Source organism: Capra hircus, unplaced genomic scaffold (assembly GCF_001704415.2).
Source record: "Capra hircus breed San Clemente unplaced genomic scaffold, ASM170441v1, whole genome shotgun sequence".
Lineage (NCBI taxonomy): Eukaryota > Metazoa > Chordata > Mammalia > Artiodactyla > Bovidae > Capra > Capra hircus.
Genome location: NW_017190149.1, coordinates 65011 through 81960, shown reverse-complemented (window position 1 = coordinate 81960; position 16950 = coordinate 65011). Strand labels below are relative to the sequence as shown.

Below are 16950 nucleotides of genomic sequence, written 5' to 3'. Positions count from 1 at the left end.
GAACTGGGGGAGTAGCTGCCTGATGCAACCTTTGTGTCCATTCTACCAGCTGTGAAGTCTGCACAGCCAGGAAATTGATCAAATGGGCAGGTGCAGACAATGAGCTTGGCATCATGAGTTGAGAGGTGAGGAGCAGAAAGAGAAGTTGGGATTTGAGAGACCAGCAAGCAGGGTAAGGTTGTGAAGAAGAGGTTTAGTGATTCTAAACGAATAGGCCTACATGTGTGACCTTTACAGTGAAAGAAGCCTGCCATTGGAAATATATCCGGTTAGTGATGGGTGCAAGAAAAGGAGCCAAGACCTCTTGGCCCTTGAGGTTTATGGCTCAGGATGGTCAAGGAGTTCTTTTAAATTTCAAGTGACAAAGAGGTCGGTGCATATGCTACAGGAAGCTGAGATGGAACAGAGTCACTCACACAGGAGTGATTCCCTCCCTTGGGAAACTGGGGGGCTTAGACCACAGCTTAGGGCCCCTAGTGGCTCCAGGTAAGGACACAGTGGAGGAGACAGTGAATGCCCAGAATCAGAGAAATGGCTGGACCCCAGATGCCAGAGACATGGGGCCCAGGAAAGGGTGATGGGTAAGTAAGGATGCCTCCAAGGAGAGACAGAGGAGGGAAGTGGAGTCGGGATACTTAGACTTGGCCATGCCCAAGGGGCTGGTGGGTTTTGTGAGCAAAATCCCAGCAGTAACAAGTGCAGCAGCAGAGCTTGAGAGCATCTCCCCTTGGGGGAATGGGATGGGGTTTGGGCCATCGTATATACTGTGTGCCCTTTTCTCACTGAGGCCCTCTTAGCCCCTTTTCCAGTGTCAGTGGTCTCCTGTGGGTGGCATTAAGGTAAATGTACTAAGTGATCTGGATGATGTTTCAGAAGGGGAGAGGCCCATTTGCGTTTATTTGGTTCCCCTCTTCTTGCTCCCTCACATGGACACTGTGCCATTTTCTTTTGGGGCCTTTCTTGGGGTACCCTTCCTTGCAAATCACCCCTCAAGCTGAAGTTGTACATTAGTAGTCACCTCACCACTCACTCCCAAGCTGCCATATGAAAGCAGGAGTGGGAGAGAGGGATGGATGGAAGATTGGGTCCCAACTTGCCATAACAGCTATGTGACTTTTGGCAAGTCACTTCAGCGGGCTGAGTCTCAGCTTACTCACCCGTACAATGGGGGTGTTGTGACAGTTATGCAAGATCATTGGTGTAGCACAGGCCTGCCACTCAGGTGGTGCCCATGAGCAGATGAGTCAGAAAAACAGTGCCCCCAACCACCATTAGGGCCTCTACCACCCACTCTGTTTTAAGCGCAGGCGGACACCAGGTTTATTTTTAGAAAAAAAAAAAAAGAGCAAAGTTTATTGAAATTTCAAGCTACATTTGAAAAATCAAAATCCAAATCCTGGAGACATAACATCAGGATAAGGTGTTAGAAAGTGGGAAGTGTTCAACTGCCACAGAACTCCCTAGAGACAAGCTCCCTGAGCACATCACCCAGGCATCATCGGGTCAGAGTTATTCCCTTGTCCATGAGAGGACACCGGCAAGCTGATCGTTCTCTGCACTTGAAAGTTTTCCACAACCGTTAACAACAAAACAAAGTTTTCAGATGACAAAGTCCCAGCTGATCTTCTCTCAACCCCATTCTATGTAGTCAGCACCAGTGAATGGTGGGTTTGGCATTCAGAAGGGGACCTCACATGTATTCAGGGGACATATGGGGCAAAGGTTGCAGCAGCAAGGCATTTAGAGGCTGGCCCCCTCCCTGCCTTTACTCTTTTTTTTTTAAATATAAATTTGTTTATTTTAATTGGAGGCTAATTACAATATTGTATTGGTTTTGCCATACATCAACATGAATCCGCCACGGGTATACACGTGCCTTTACTCTTTAATTTTACTTAATCTAAAGGACAAACTGGATCCACTTGGTAAATAAACAAATCTAAGAATTAGCCTTAAGAGATAAGGGACCACTCGATACTTCCAAAGCTGATTAGGCCCTTCAACACACAGGTGTATGTGTATACGTATACATCACTACACTAAGATACAGATCTAGCCCTATGGGTATATATACGCATGTATGGCTATATAGAAAAAACTATGCCAATACTAACCAAACAGAACTTTGTAAGCGGTCATCCCAAAGCCATAATCGCACACTGGGCTGTGCACAAAGCCATGCATTACACCATATTCACCAACAGAAGGCTGACTTGGCTCAATCTCTCCCAACTGTGGCCCTGTCCTGGTGAGGCAATGGAGGAGAGAGAGGCTGCCTCTGCTTAAACCACAATTGGTTTCTCCATAGGACAGTTTTTGTCAGGTTGAAGCTGTTGAAGATGTCCATGGAAATGAAAAAAACAGACCCCTTAGACTTTCTGGAGCGGCCCGTCTCATTCTCCTTTGCCAGTTGCAGCTAAATTGCTCAGGCTCTGGGAGCCCACAGGGCGCAGTGGCATTAGAGGCTCACTGGCTTGGGGTGATGAGGCCCCATGCAACTCAGCCTCTAGAGACCTACTCTTTGTCAGGGGTCTGTCACTGGAGTGGACCCAGGTGGCCATGTCCTTGGGACATCTCTTGGCACCAGCTAGGCTAGGTGTAAAGTTCTCCACGTGAGATGACGCTTGGGGAGCCAAAAAACAAACTGGAAAGAACTAGGTAGGACAAGTTTAGTGGCTCTGCCCACCCTGAGGACAGAGCCACTTACACCGCAGAACCACCGGGGGCCTCAGGGGTTTCTGGGGTTTCGGGAGCTGGCTCCTCAGGGCTCAGACGGGACTGGAACTTCTCCAGCTGCTCTGGGCTCGCCAGGGTCTTCAAGAGAGTATTCTCCCGCTCCAGCTGGGAGTTCTTCTCCACCAGCTCCCGGATCTGCTCCTTCAGGATCTCCACCTCCTCTCTCACAGCATACATCAGGTGATTCTTCACTAGATCCTGTCCCGGAGAAGATGACGACAGAGGCATCCGTTAGCCATGGCAGCCCCTCTGCAGCACTGCACCCTGGCCATCAGGGTGCCTGCTGTCTCTCACATCACTGACCACCATACTTCCCTCAGCATGCTGGCCCTGTGTGGCCCTGCCCCTCCCACCCCTTTCTCCCAAGCACCTAAAGCCATGCTCAGAAGAGCTGTGGGATCAGGGCCATGCCTGAGTTGGGAGCCCAGCTTTGAACTACATAGGATTCTTCCCTGATAAGTTTCTAATAACTTTCAAAGGTGGCCTCTTGGGAGCCTTTGGGGTGCGACTAATGCTGGCTGGTGGTGGTTCGCTCTATCTCCATTTCCATATAAGGTCCCGCTGCTGGCCCTGATCCCAGGGAACACCTGCAATGCACCCCCTACTGTCAGTCTGCTTGACACATCTTCACCAAGAGAGGAAAATGGGCTATTTTGGAGCCTCTCCCACTCCTCATAAGCCAGCATACTGAGCTGCAGCTGCTCTGCAGCCTGGCCAGACAGGACACTGGCCCTGGGGGAAGTTACCAGCATGGCTGCATCCTCTCTAAATTCGGATAACTGCACTGGAGGCAGAGAACAATGTCCTTAGGCTCTTGGGCACAATGACGTGGTTGCTAACTGCTCGATGCCCCAAAGCCCTGTAGCCACTGTGGCTGCTTGGTGGAATATGACCTCTACCTGCTAAGGAGAGGAAGAAGGGATTGTAGGGGGGTTGCTTTGCCTCCTGTCTCCTCCCAACTCCTGACCCCAGCCCAGGCTCTGCAGAGGCACTGCAGTGTGCTTATATCCAATGAGCTCTGGCCCCTGCCAAGTGTGGGATGTAGATAAATGCAGGTGTCTGAGCTCCCTGCCCTGCCATGGGCCCAGGAGGGAGCCAGACATGGCTGTAAAGCCCTGCGATTGGAGAAGGAGGAGGAGGAGGAAAGGAGAGGGCCCAGCAAGTGTGGACTGGAAATGCCCTAAAAGGTGCCATTCCTATGGGACTCTACTCAAGGCCTCTAAGGGGAGAGGAGACAGGCTGTCAGCTTCCCCAGGCTCTTGGCTTTCGCACCCACCCCCTCACCACTGCCCTGAGTTACATAAGCAGAAGACAGGTCTGGGAATGACAATGACGCAGTGATGCCACTCACCATGGCCTGCTCGATCTTGTTGTCTATAGCCACCACACTGGCTCCGGAGGCACTGTCAAAACAAAAAGGAAAGCGACCACGTTACCCATTTGGTCACAGTCTTAAGTACCTGGTAGTGGTGGCCACAAGGTCCTCCCTCTGGCCCAGCTCTTCCTCTCTACCGCAGCCCTGGCCCGGAGTTTCAGGCACTTTGTCCTCAGGTCCCTCTCTGGCCCCTGCAGGAAGCTGCACCTCCCCACCCAGGCCAGCTGCCGGCCACTGCTGTATGGAGCTCCGTGGGGAGCGGCGCGCAGGTCCTGGGGTGCACGGGCCAGCGTGGCCTGCTCGGCGACGTGCAAACAATGGGGGCGCGCGGCCCAGCGAGTCGCCTGCTGCCGGCCCATTACGGCGCCGGCCCACAAGGTCGAAGGCAAACCTACCGAGCTCTGTAGCTAGCTAGGAATTCCTCCTCGGCTCAGAAGCTTCCGGCCTGCTCCCCAACGGCGCACGGCGCGCGGCCAGCCTCCCGCCCAGCCCTGCCGCCTCTGCCTCCGGCTGTGGCAGCTCGTTCTTACGGCGCAGCGGCCGCAGGGACGCTCCGACGGCGGATCCCAGCGCGGCGGTGACCTCCCCCCCCCCCCCCCCGCGTCCCCTACCTCCGCCCCTTCCCAGGATGCTGCACCGCGGGGAACGGGGGCCGCCGGCACACGGCTCGCTCGGAGATCCCGCTCGCAGCCCAGCCCCCGCCGCCGGCGCCCGGGCTCCGGAGCTGTGGCCAGCTGTTACCTGTTATCCAGCTTAACGGAAACCACATCTCCTCCAAGCAGGGAAGAGAAGAAGGAGATGTTGAAATTGTGCAGCTGATAGACCGCCACCTCCATGGGGGTCTGATACATTTCGGTGTTCATGGCTCGGGCTGCCGGGGAGCTCTGGCCGGGCTGCCGGCTGGACTGGGCTGGGCAGGCTGGGCGGCCGCCGGCGGCTGGCGCGCTGCGCGGGGCTGGGCTCTGCGCGTTGGGCCCTGGAGCTAGGAAGGGGGCGAAGGCTGCCAAGAGGACCCAAAGCCGGGCGGACGTTCCAGAGTTGAAGGGAAGTGACTCGAGGGGTGTCACCTAGTGTGTCACAAACTCCACGGCCGCCGGTCCAACCCAGACTCGGAGATATTTCGGCTCCTTCTTCTTTATATAGGAGGAGCCGGCTGCGTCACATGGCGTCAGGGGCCATGCAAATGAGTCCTGTACCAGGCTTTGTGGCCCAGTTAAACCACATCCCCTCCCTGAACCTTAGGCTGGGACTGTAAACAGTTCAGCACTTTCTTGTGCCAACTGGCATCTCCAAAGAGGGCTCTGGAGATTGGTAAAAAACAAACTGGAGCTGATTTCTTAGAGAAATGAGAAGTAGAAATGCCATTGTAGGAGCTAGGAAGCGTTTGGTAGAGGGTGGCGCTGGTTTTAAAAGCTCTTCCTCAGATGTCAGCCAGAACACTCGCCTGTCTTTGCCATGCGATCACAGTCTGCCGCCCTGGATACCCACCCTCACCACCAGTCTCCTCATTGCTTCCTGCCACCTGCCTTCTTGGCCTCTCTCCTGCACACAGACTTTGTCACCTGCGGGTCCCCTCTCCCAGCCAGCTTGCCCACTGGCTTGCCCCTATCCCCAGTACCTATCCACTCACCTCATCCTCAGGTGTACCTGTCCATGTACTGACACATGCACACATCTGTGGCATGTACAGACTAGCCAATCTGTATTGCCAGTGTGCTTGTATGGAGGACACTGTAAGTGTTTAGGAACTCAGATGAATTGGGGAACATGCACAGGGGAGCAGCTGGTGGCAGGCAGGTGGCAGAGGGGATGGGGAGGAGCCAGTAGGGGAGTGGGCACTGCAGTGACCGCAAGATGCCAGAAAATACTTTTTAAATTTTTTGGCCATGCCGCACAACAGGTGGGATCTTAGAGTTCCCTGAGCAGGGATCAAACGTACTCCCCCTGCATTGAAAGCCTAGAGTCTTAACCACTGGACCACTGGGGAAGTCCCTCATGTCCTTATTTTTAAAGACAAGATTTTGTTACTTTCCTAGAAACAGCTAATGACAACAAAATTATGAGTCGAGGCTATATATAAACCATCCTAGGAGAATACCCTGTGATGGGGTCCAGTTATATACAGGGTTACAGGGTACTTCATAAACAGATTCCAAGTCACAAGGAGGATGAGGTGATTGTTGCCTACGAAAATTTACACGTTTCTATCAAAATATATTTTCAGTCTTTCTAGCCTCAATCTTAAAAAACAAAAACAAACCAAACCATCAGAGGCTCGAAGTCCTTTTATCCTGCTCTTTCCTAAGTGAGGCACCTAGTGGACAGAAGGAGAACTGCAGACAGATGGAGCAATCTAGAGAAACAGGGGACAGTTGATGCAACTGGGAGTATTATTTACACCAACTCAGGACCATAAGGAGAACATCGGGTTCCACCACATATACAATAGTTTGGATGAAGCTAGGGCCAGTACCCATGAATCAGTTTGTGATTCAGGCTATGGTCCAAAGAAATAACTTAGTGTAATCACACTATTGGAAAAGTACTGGGGGCTTATCAGCAAAGGCTATTATTATTTGCTTCAGAATATTTCACCTAACCAGGCGCCTGGCATGGACACCCTGGCCAAGGCCCCAGTTAAGCCGAGTCTGAAGGCCTTAATTTTCTCTAGGCTGCCAGTGCACTTATGCCACCGAACAGCCAACATTTTTTAGCATGATGTGAAGCTCCCAATGGATCATGTGTGCGTGCTGAGTTGCTTCAGTCGTGTCCCACTCTTTGCAACCCCGTGGACTGTAGCCTGCCATGCTCCTCTGTCCATGGGATCTTCCAGGAAAGAATACTGGAGTGAGTTGCCATTTCCTTCTCCAGGGGATCTTCCTGACCCAGGGATCAAACCTGAGTCTCTTATGTCTCCTACGTTGGCAGGTGGGTTCTTTACCACTAGTACCACCTAGGAAGCCCTCCACTGGACCCCACCAGCAGTAATACATGGACAAAGACCATTCTATTTGCAAAGGACTGACAAACAGATCTACCCAAGCAAACCTACTGCACTAGCCCCGGATGGTGATTTTCTTCACCCCGGTTTGGCTGGAAGACAATTCCAATCTCAGGATATCAGGTTATCCTCAGGTCACAAACTCTCTGAACAAGGTGTTCACACTAAACTGCGTGTAGTATATGGAACAAAGTGCAGACTGTATTTATAGATCATCAGGAACATCATCTGAGCAAAAAAAAAAACAACAATAACAACAAAAAAACAAACCTTCTTAAATCTGGAGCTTAATTGATATTGGAATTCCCTGATATCTTAATTTGCCCTCTGTGTCACAGAGAGTTTTCCTGGTCCAGAAAGGGTCTGAGCTGACCTTTCATTTGCTTGTAAATCTTTCTTAAACTCAGTATTGCTACCCACCTCAAGATTCCAAGGGAGATGATGAAAAGAAAAGAGATAAATAAGCTAGGTCAGGAGGGAGAAAACACCACCAGGAAAACAGGGCATAGGAGAGGAGAAAAACCGGCTCCTTCAATGGGAACTCCCTTATATGGAGAGAGAGGCATAAAATTCCAGGTAGTTCGGGGAGGGGAAAGCAAAGAGGTGAAGTTTGCTAGCGAGGCTGTGTTTGAACTGTACATTGTTGTTGTTGCTCAGTCACTAAGTCGTGTACTGTAACTGTACATTAATTATACTTCGATTAGAAATAAGCTCAGTTTGAGACCCGCTGACAGTAACTGCTACCATACACTGAGCTTCGGCTATGGGCCAGACGCTGTGTTGGCTGAGTTACAAACCTGGCAGTGTAGGCGCTGTTACTGTCATTTTTACAGATGAAGAAACAGAGGGTCTGAGAGGCTACCTTGCCCAAGGTGGTGGCACAGTGAATAAATTAGAGAGCTGGGACCCCAGCCCAGGTCTTCCTGACCTAGAGACCAACTTTGTTCTTACTACACTTACTAGTGGGGCAGGGAATAAGTTTATTGAATGAGTGAATCAAGGCAGTTGGTGGATGTGTTGGAGGTGCCAGGAAAGTAGTGAGGGAGGAAGAAAAGGTGGGGGCAGGCCCACCTAGAAGTGTCTAGGACACCAGCAGCATGTGGGACCAGAAGAATATCCAAAGTGTCTAAATGAGCTTTATAAGAGGGCTTTGCTCACCCGCATGATTTCAAAAGGCAGCTACGCAGTCCTCAATGAAAGCCCTCTCTGTCTAGAAAACTGAAACCATGACTCCCACCAGGTGGCTCCCAGGATGGACTACACAGTGCCCCACATGACGTAGGGAGTCTCGGAATAATAATCCAGTCAAACCTAAAGTCCCCAGGGCCCCGCTAACTGACGCCCTTAATTAACTCTTTCCCCTCATTCCTGCTGTGCTCAGCTTTTAGAAGAATGAAACCAAGAGCAAGAAAACAAGCTCGTATCAGGGATGTAGTTTAAGAAAACAACTTGGAAAGTATGTCCCAGGTTCAGCCCACACTCAGCAGATCTCTCTCCCCTGTTCACCTCTAGTTCACCAACCAGTAGTGAGAAGCACTCCCTATGAGGCCTCATGGTTCTCAGTTTACAAATCGTGGCTGGATCCCTGGACCCCAGGGTTTGCTAAACTAAGGCCACCAACCTAAATAAAAACTGTCCCTGTAGGAAGATTTTCAAACAGCAGGCATAAGAGAGATGCGGTGGGTAGTAGTGGGAGAGGGAGAAACTGGAGGAACCCAGAAGGCTTTCTGCTGAACCCTGGGCACACTGGAAAATTCCTCTGTCCGGAATAGCTGCACCAGACCTTGCAGTGAGTGGAAGTGTGCGCTGTATAGGGTATCTGTGATCTGATTTGAGTTTTCTGAGTAAAGTGCTGATCCATGAGGCTGTCAGCATCCTTGTGCCCTGTGGACGTGGGCCTCAGGCGGGAAACAGTGGCCTAAGGATTCAACAGCACAGCCGCGCCAACGTGTGTATTTCCCGACTCCCTTTCTCCCATGCTGTGAGTTACATGACAGGCTGGACTGAAAGCCCCCATAGTCCCAGCACCCAGCTGATGAGCCGGCTCCTTTGCCGGCTCTGATCCTATCCCTACAGCGGGGGGTTTCTGTGGTTAAACAGACACAGCTGACCCTCCCCCTCCCAGGGTGACCTTCTAGATGGAGGGCAGCAGGAGGGCGAGTCAGGTCCTCAACTCCCACCATCTCAGGTGGCCCTGGAAGCCACCTGAGGCTGGATGCTGAGACACTTGTTCCCTCGGAACTGGAAGAAGTGTCTCAACATTATCACCAGTCTCTTCTCCTTCAAAAGCTAGACTCTCTAGGGCTGGAGCCCCTTCCTATTTTGGGTTCCCACAGCCCAGGAAGACGGAGAGTGGCCAGTCTGGGCCACAGAACTCGTGGGCAGGATCTGAGCATGCTGCCGAGGTGTGGGGACCAGATTGGGGTGGGTGCGGTAGGTTGGGGGTGGTAAGGAGGGGGAACATCTCACTTCCCTTTCTGTCACACTTGAAGCATTGTGTGCCACGCAGCCCAGAGGAAACTATTTATAGGCAAGTCTTCCTTATTTTCTACAGGATATGTTCCACCCCCAAGATTCAGCCCTGTTGCCAGCAAAACACAGGGTCTGTGTCAGGAGATGAGGGAAGGTATGGGACTGGCCACCAAAGAAACGCTGAGTTAGGAGCCGGACAAGGAAATCATAAAGGCTACTGAGCACAGTTGACGGGGTGGCTGCAAACAACCCTCCCCACTCACTCCCCTCCGCGCCCCCTCTGCCTGGAGCTCCGTCTACCTCTAAGTACTTACTTGTCCCTTTTTCTGAAGAGGCTGGGGGAGAAAGGAGGCTGAAAGGCCATCATCTAGTTTGTCCTGGCTTCACTCTTCTCTCTTGCCCTCAGGTTCCACGCCAGGGGTGGGAGAGTACAGACAGGAAGGACGCTGCCACTTACATGGTTACTCTGGCCTCATGGAAAATCCCCAAAGTCCAGAAGGAGGGAAGCAAGAAGGAGAGACAGTGACAGACAAAGTGCCTTGTCCTCAGAGGGTCACGTGAACTGCCCCACATGGCTGGGACCCAGAATGTCGACTCTGGGGGGCAGGCAAATGGGGAGGAATCTGCAGGCGAAGATGCAGAAGGCAGTGGTGGGCTGCAGGGAGCCCAAGGGGAACTGTGGCAAGAGGGACACTGTCTTGGAAAAGTGGCTCTAGCAACCAATTTGGGCCAAACCTTGGCACCGAATGGTGGCAGAAGCAATGAATTGTGCCTTTCAGCTCCCTCCGGACGGGGTCCCACGTGAGCTTCACAAACAATCTCCCAGTGACACTATGGATGACAGGCAGAAGCCAAGCGCCATCTGGACAAGGCATTCCACCCTTTTGACCCTCATTCAAAGAAGCCGGAAAGGGCTCTTGTCAAATCACCTTGGTTGCCCCACCTCTGGCATCTCACTTTGTCGGGGGGGGGGCGATTTGTGTTGGCATCTCAGCAAGACTGGAAGTATTGGCAACGTTATCCAGGAATGCAGTTTAGTTCAGTGAATCTTAAATTTCATGAACCTTGTGTCAATATTTATGCTTGTCTCCCTTCTCCTTATGCCTTGCAGCTGGGAAAATTTACCTGCATAATTTTTCTAAGTTCTCTTCCCATTTTCCACTGTCCCCATTACCCATCTACAAGTATGAAACAGACATTCCTGAAAAAAAAAAAGGGATGTCAAATTCACCTCAGTAAATGGAATACCCTTCTCGTCCCTCCTCCCCACACTAGTTGCCATTATCATTCAATTCAGTTCAGTTCAACTCAAAGTAGATTAACACCTATTCAAAGTAGAAGGCACATTTTATGGAAATTAAAAAAAGCAAGTGAACAAACTGGTAGTACAGGTCAACAGCTGTGCTGCCTTCTACAATATCCTCGGCCTGTGGCGAACTCTGAAGTCTCCCTACTGGTCAGATCTCTGTGAAATGTTTGCTTCAGGAAAAAGCCTAGGGCTTCAGGCTGCTCAGGATGGCAGTCTGGGGTTTGGGAGGGCCATACCACCATCATCACTCCATTCCCGAGAATTGGGCACGCTTGTTCTCCCCACCCTGTCATTTGGTCCTTGTCCATCTAGACAGGGATAACAAAGCAGTCAGGGGCTTCCCTGGTGGCTCAGATGGTAAAGAACCCACCTGCCAATGCAGGAGACATAAGTGACTCTAGTTTGATCCCTGGGTCAGGAAGATCCCCTGGAGAAGGAAATGGCCACCCACTCTATTATTCTTGCCTGGAAAATCCCATGGACAGAAGAGCCTGGTGGGCTACAGTCTATGCGGTTGCTACGAGTCAAACACGACTGAAGCCGCTTAGCATGCAACAGAGCAGTCTTAAAACCTGGAATTTCCATGGGACCTAAGGCTCCTGTGACGTGGTTGATAGTGCCAGGGTCCCTCACTCTGATTCCCTTCCTTTGTAAACCAAGGGAACAAAGCACAGGTCCTTAAGGGTCTCACAGTTGCCAGTGTCTTCCTTCTGAGTGGGGGGGGAATCTATGTTTAGCACGGGCGGGGTGTTCACCTCTGTCTGCCAACCTCCTGGTCTCCCCTCTTTGCCCAGCCCCTAGTGGTCTCATCCTTGTTCATATGGCCCTCCCAACTAGTGAGCATCTTCAGGTGGGCAAATAACCCCCCTCATCGTGGCCCACCTTCTGGGAATCCCTGTGCTCAACAGCCCTCCCAGAGGCTGGGAGAGGAAGCAGCAAGAACACGGCCACTCTCCACGTGTGTTCGTCTGCACCAGCCCTCCACCAGCTTCTCTGGGCCAGGGCAACCGACACTGGCAGGGCCTCTTCCCAGCCCTTCTGCTCTATGGAGCGGCCACAAGAGCCGAAATTCCAAGGCAAGCTATTTTTTCTGGCAGTTGCTGGGGTTACTCTGAGTGGTATGTGAAGGACTTGCGATGATTGGCAATGCTTGGAAGATGAGAACCAGGAGGATCTTGTTGGGGACGCTGAGCCAGCAGACGAGGGGCCTGTGAAGAGGCCAGGGGCTCTGAGGTGGAGCACCTGGCTCTATTGCGGGCCCCCGCGATAGAATGGGTGACCTCTGAAGTGGTCCAGGTTCCCTGGGGAACAAAACGCTGGTAATAATGCCGGCCTCTTCAGGCGCAGGGAGGCTCCCAGGCCAGGATGGGTAAGCATTATGAGCCTCCCCGGGCTCCCACATTGTACTCCTGAGGCCCTTGCTTAACTCACAGTGGAGCTATTCACAGGAGGCTCACTTGAGGTGGCTCCTTGATCCTCTGTTGTGGGACTCTGTGGGCCTCTGGCTCTCCAGCCACCTCCCCCCTCCCTCGGGCTTCCTGGATGGAAAGAAGGCAGCCCAGCTGAGGTGCGGCAATGGCAGGAAGGGGCAGGCTACACACTACTCCCAGAACAGAAAAAAAGGAGAGAAACAAGGCAAGCTCCTCCCTGGACAGGCCCCCTACCCCCACCCTCCCCAGACATGGGAACTGAGCCAGGGAGCTCAAAGGAGTTCTGGGAGAGGTTAAGGAAGGCCCCCTGCCCAGGGTTTGAGAACTGCTGACAAGGAATACACACACCTTATCAGGAGGAAAGAGGAGCACAGAAGCACACGCACACACATTTATGCAAACACCCTTTCGGCCTTCGACGAAGTCTAATTCACAGAGAGGGGCTTCCCTGGTAGCTCAGCTGGTAAAGAATCTGCCTGCAAGGGAGGAGACCCTGGTTCGAGTCCTGGGTTGGGAAGATCTGCTGGAGAAGGGATAGGCTACTCACTCCAGTATTCTTAGGCTTCCCTGGTGGCTCAGATGGTGAAGAATCCAATTGCAATGTGGGAGACCTGGGTTCGATCCCTGGGTTGGGAAGATCCCCTGCAGGAGGGCGTGGCAACACACTCCAGTATTCTTGCCTGGAGAATCCCCATGGATAGAGGAGCCTGGCAGGCTATAGTCCATGGGGTCACAAACCATCAGACACGACTGAGCAACTAAGTGCAATTCATAGAGATAGGCAAGCCCAGGGCATCATTCAGTCTCTGTCTCTCTCTCTCTCTCTCTCAGCTGATGCCAGCTTCCCCGTGACCCCAAAGGGGTAGTAAAGCAATAGGACATGGCAAGGTGGCAGGGCAGGATACTCTAGACCCAGCCAGAGTGTCACAAGCCACAGCCTCTACTCTGACATCCAAGGATGACTGAGTACTGTGCAAGGGTCATGGGTGACAGGGTCTTGGGAGTGGAAGTCAGGTGGGTATAGGGGGAACCAGCTTGATATTACACACTGTCCATCGGCTGCCAGGAAGTGCTGGTGCTGCCAGGCCCACAGTTTTCAAAGAGGTCAATTACACATTCAAAGAAATAAAAACGAGCACCATTTGTGTACCATCAATCATATGAATGCCTAAGAGATGATTCTTGCAGGCTCCTCATGAGATCAGTTCTAAGGAGACCCAGTCCTGGCATAGGCATCATATGTGACTGATGGTCTGAGAAGCATGATTTGAATGGCACTGAGGAAAATTCCCCCTCAGTCCAAGCTGTTTGCCTGACCAGACTACTGCAGTGCCTACAAATGTCACCCTCCGAGTCACACCTTAGAGTTCTAATAGAATTCTTGACACTTTGAGGAATTAGGAATTTTTTTTCCCCATGCAAAAGCCGTGGGAGAGTGCCACATTCTGCCACTATCAATTACAAATATTTAAATCAGGATGAACTCAATTTTTCTATTACTTTCAACAGAGTGGTCAGTGGCCGATCAGCATAAGATGAGCAAACACAGCAGGTACACCTTGCTGGTGGGCTGCGGAGGGCAAGAAATGCGTCCAGATGAGGAGAATACGGATGTCTGTGGATTGGGAAGGGTCCTTTCAGGAGATGTGGATACAGCGCTTGTGGCTCCAGTCCATGGAACTGCTTTTGGGAGTCACTGGTCTACAGGTGAGAGCCACGAGAGGGTCTACCTGAAGAGTCACCATAATGCCACTCACCATGACCCACTTTGTGTCACACACCATGATGGGGTTGAGCACTGTTGTTCAGTCGCTCAGTCATGTCCAACTCTGTGACTCCATGAACTGCAGCAGGCCAGGCTTCCTTGTCCTTCACTATCTCCCGGAGTTGGCTCAGACTTCTGTCCTTTGAGTTGGGGATGCCATCCAACCATTCTGAGCCTAACTTCTGTTCAGTCATCTCCTTCCCTCTCCTGTTTGGCTACCTCTTTCCCTCTCACTCCTAAACGCTTAATCAGAAAATGAATGAGAGCCACTATTAGAAAGATAACCCCAATCTGCTCTGATTTATAAGTCAACCTTTGGCAAATTTGGCCTCTCCATTATGAGGAACAGATTGCTTCTGAGACAATTCCCAGCTGTTGGTGGGTACTCCTGGCCTGGGAGGTTGGAGGTATGGGGGTGGGCATCAGGGTGACAAGGGAGAAGAAGAACCTGGAGAGAGGGTGAGAATGGAGAGAGGCTGCTTTTTTTTCCAACAGCACAGTCTGGTCAATTAATCAGCCCTACCTCCCTTCTATAAAACCAGCTCTCCTCCAGCCCTGTGGTTGTCACTGCCTGGTCAAACATGGATCCATTCTGAGGTTGGCTGGAGGGCTGTGACTCAGTGCCCCCTCAGGAGCTTGCTGGGCTAACGATAAAGACTGGCCAGGATCTCTGCCAATGTGCCCATCCCCACCCTGAGCCAAGCCTTGCTCTCCCCTGCCCCTACCACCTCATCCCATCCCGTGGCTTGCTAGCATCTGCCTGGCCAGGAGGGCGCCCTTGAGGCTCACTGACTCCCCCTCTCCCCAGGGAGAGCAGAAGGGGAATTCACTGCTCTCTGTGGTATGCATCCGGCCTGTGTTTTGGTATCTTATTTTATTTTTATGTTTAATTTACACTGCCTGCTAGGTTTGGGGCTTAAGTAAACAAAGGCTGTGTTTCCCCCAAGGCTTGGACTTCCTGGTTCTCTGTCAGCAAGCGAGTGACCCTTTTAACCTCTCACTCCTTGAGACAGGCAGTGTTGGGGGCGGGATTGGAAGAACAACATACTTTGCATCAAAAGCCTGGAAACCCTTAGTGCCAGCCTGAAATACCATCCCCTCGCCCTTCTCCACGTGAATGTTAAGTCCCAAAGCTGCCTTACCAAGTACAGACTGCTTTTAAAGGGCACTGTAAGAGTGTAAGGGTAAAGCACAAGAAAAGGAAAATTCAAAGTATTCACATTGATTTTTTTCTTTTGACAGATATCTTTGTGCATGCTAAGTCACTTCAGTGATAAGCAGCTTCAGCCGTGTCTGACTCTGCGCAACCCCATGGACTGTAGCCCACCAGGCTCCCCGTCCATGGCATTCTCCAGGCAAGAGAACGGGTTGCCATGCCCCCCTCCAGGGGACCTTCCTGACCCAGGGATGGGATCCCCAAGGGTTGAATCCGCATCTCTTACTTCTCCTGCATTGGCAGGGAGATTCTTTACCACTACTGCTACCTGGGAAGCCCGATGTCTTTGTGCCATCAAGCAAAGTCAGAAAAGCCCAGGTCTTGGTGGGCGGAGCCTTGGCAGTGAGCAGCCTTAAAGGCCTATAGACGGAGCAGAGCGCATTGGGCCTGCCCGGGAAAGGCTTCCTGCCAAATCTCATACATCTTAAAAAATAAGAGGAACACTGGCCCCTATGTCCTGGGATAGAGGTATAACAGCAAAGTAGTGAATCCTGGTTAACAGTTCTGACATCCTGTTATTTGCTAAAACTAATAAGACCGTGGCGTTTGTTGACAGAGTCGCAGAAGAACTAAAGTAAACATGGAAACTGAGGAATGGCCAAGTGTAGACAATTACTAACTCGGCAGTTGAGAAGATGGACTTTCTCAGACACCCCTTGGACCTCTTGGGGCAGCAGGGCCTGAGCACAGTTGGGAGACAATCCAGACGCATCTGTCATCTTGCTGGGTGATTTCTATCCAACAGTAGGCTGCTGCAATAAGGGGCTTGGTCCACGGAGTTGAGTCCTCAGACAGAGAGTAATAACAAGAAGTGAGAGGAACTCTACCACTGTGCATGGCAGGGGAGGGTCTCCCTGAGAAACACGGCTCTAGCACCTGTTTTATTTTTATTTATTTTTTTATGAGGCATTTATAAGAATGGCCTTTTATTTTTTTAATATAAATTTATTTATTTTAATTGGAGGCTAATTACTTTAAATATTGTATTGGTTTTGCCATACATCAACATGAATCCACCACGGGTGTACACGTGTTCCCCATCCTGAACCCCCTTCCCTCCTCACTCCCCGTACCATCCCTCTGGGTCATCCCGGTGCACCAGGCCCAAGCATCCTGTATCCTGCATTGAACCTGGACTGGCAATTCGTTTCACACATGATATTATACGTGCTTCAATGCCATTCTCCCAAATCATCCCACCCTCTCCCTCTCCCACAGAGTCCAAAAGACTGTTCTACACATCTGTGTCTCTTTTGCTGTCTCATATACACGGTTATCATTACCATCTTTCTAAATTCCATATATATGCGTTAGTATACTGTATTGGTGTTTTTCTTTCTGGCTTACTTCACTCTGTATAATCGGCTCCAGTTTCATCCGCCTCATTAGAACTGATTCAAATGTATTCTTTTTAATGGCTGAGTAATACTCCATTGTGTATATGTACCACTGCTTTCTTATCCATTCATCTGCTGATGGACATCTAGGTTGCTTCCATGTCCTGGCTAGTATAAACAGTGCTGCGATGAACATTGGGGTCCATGTGTCTCTTTCAATTCTGGTTTCCTCGGTGTGTATGCCCAGCAGTGGGACTGCTGGGTCATAAAGCAGTTCTAGTTCCAGTTTTTTAAGGAATCTCCACACTG

At 51.2% G+C, this 16950-nt stretch overlaps 1 protein-coding gene across 6 annotated transcripts in view; it reads right to left on the bottom strand.

Moving 5' to 3' along the window:
* Positions 1–1319: 1319 nt before the first annotated feature.
* TSC22D3 (TSC22 domain family member 3) overlaps positions 1320–16950 on the bottom strand; it is a 67846-nt gene continuing 52215 nt past the window's right edge. For 3 of the 6 annotated variants that reach the window (XM_018045120.1, XM_018045121.1, XM_018045125.1), the window contains exons 3-4: positions 4088–4139; positions 1320–2934 (exon numbers count right to left, since the gene is read on the bottom strand). In XM_018045120.1, the coding sequence (XP_017900609.1) occupies positions 2704–2934; positions 4088–4139 (283 nt within the window). In that variant the 3' untranslated portion in view covers positions 1320–2703. Of the gene's footprint in view, positions 2935–4087; positions 4140–4506; positions 4679–4852; positions 5243–9898; positions 10169–16950 lie in introns of those variants that run through there. The other 3 variants (XM_018045123.1, XM_018045122.1, XM_018045124.1) reach the window with 3 other exon arrangements.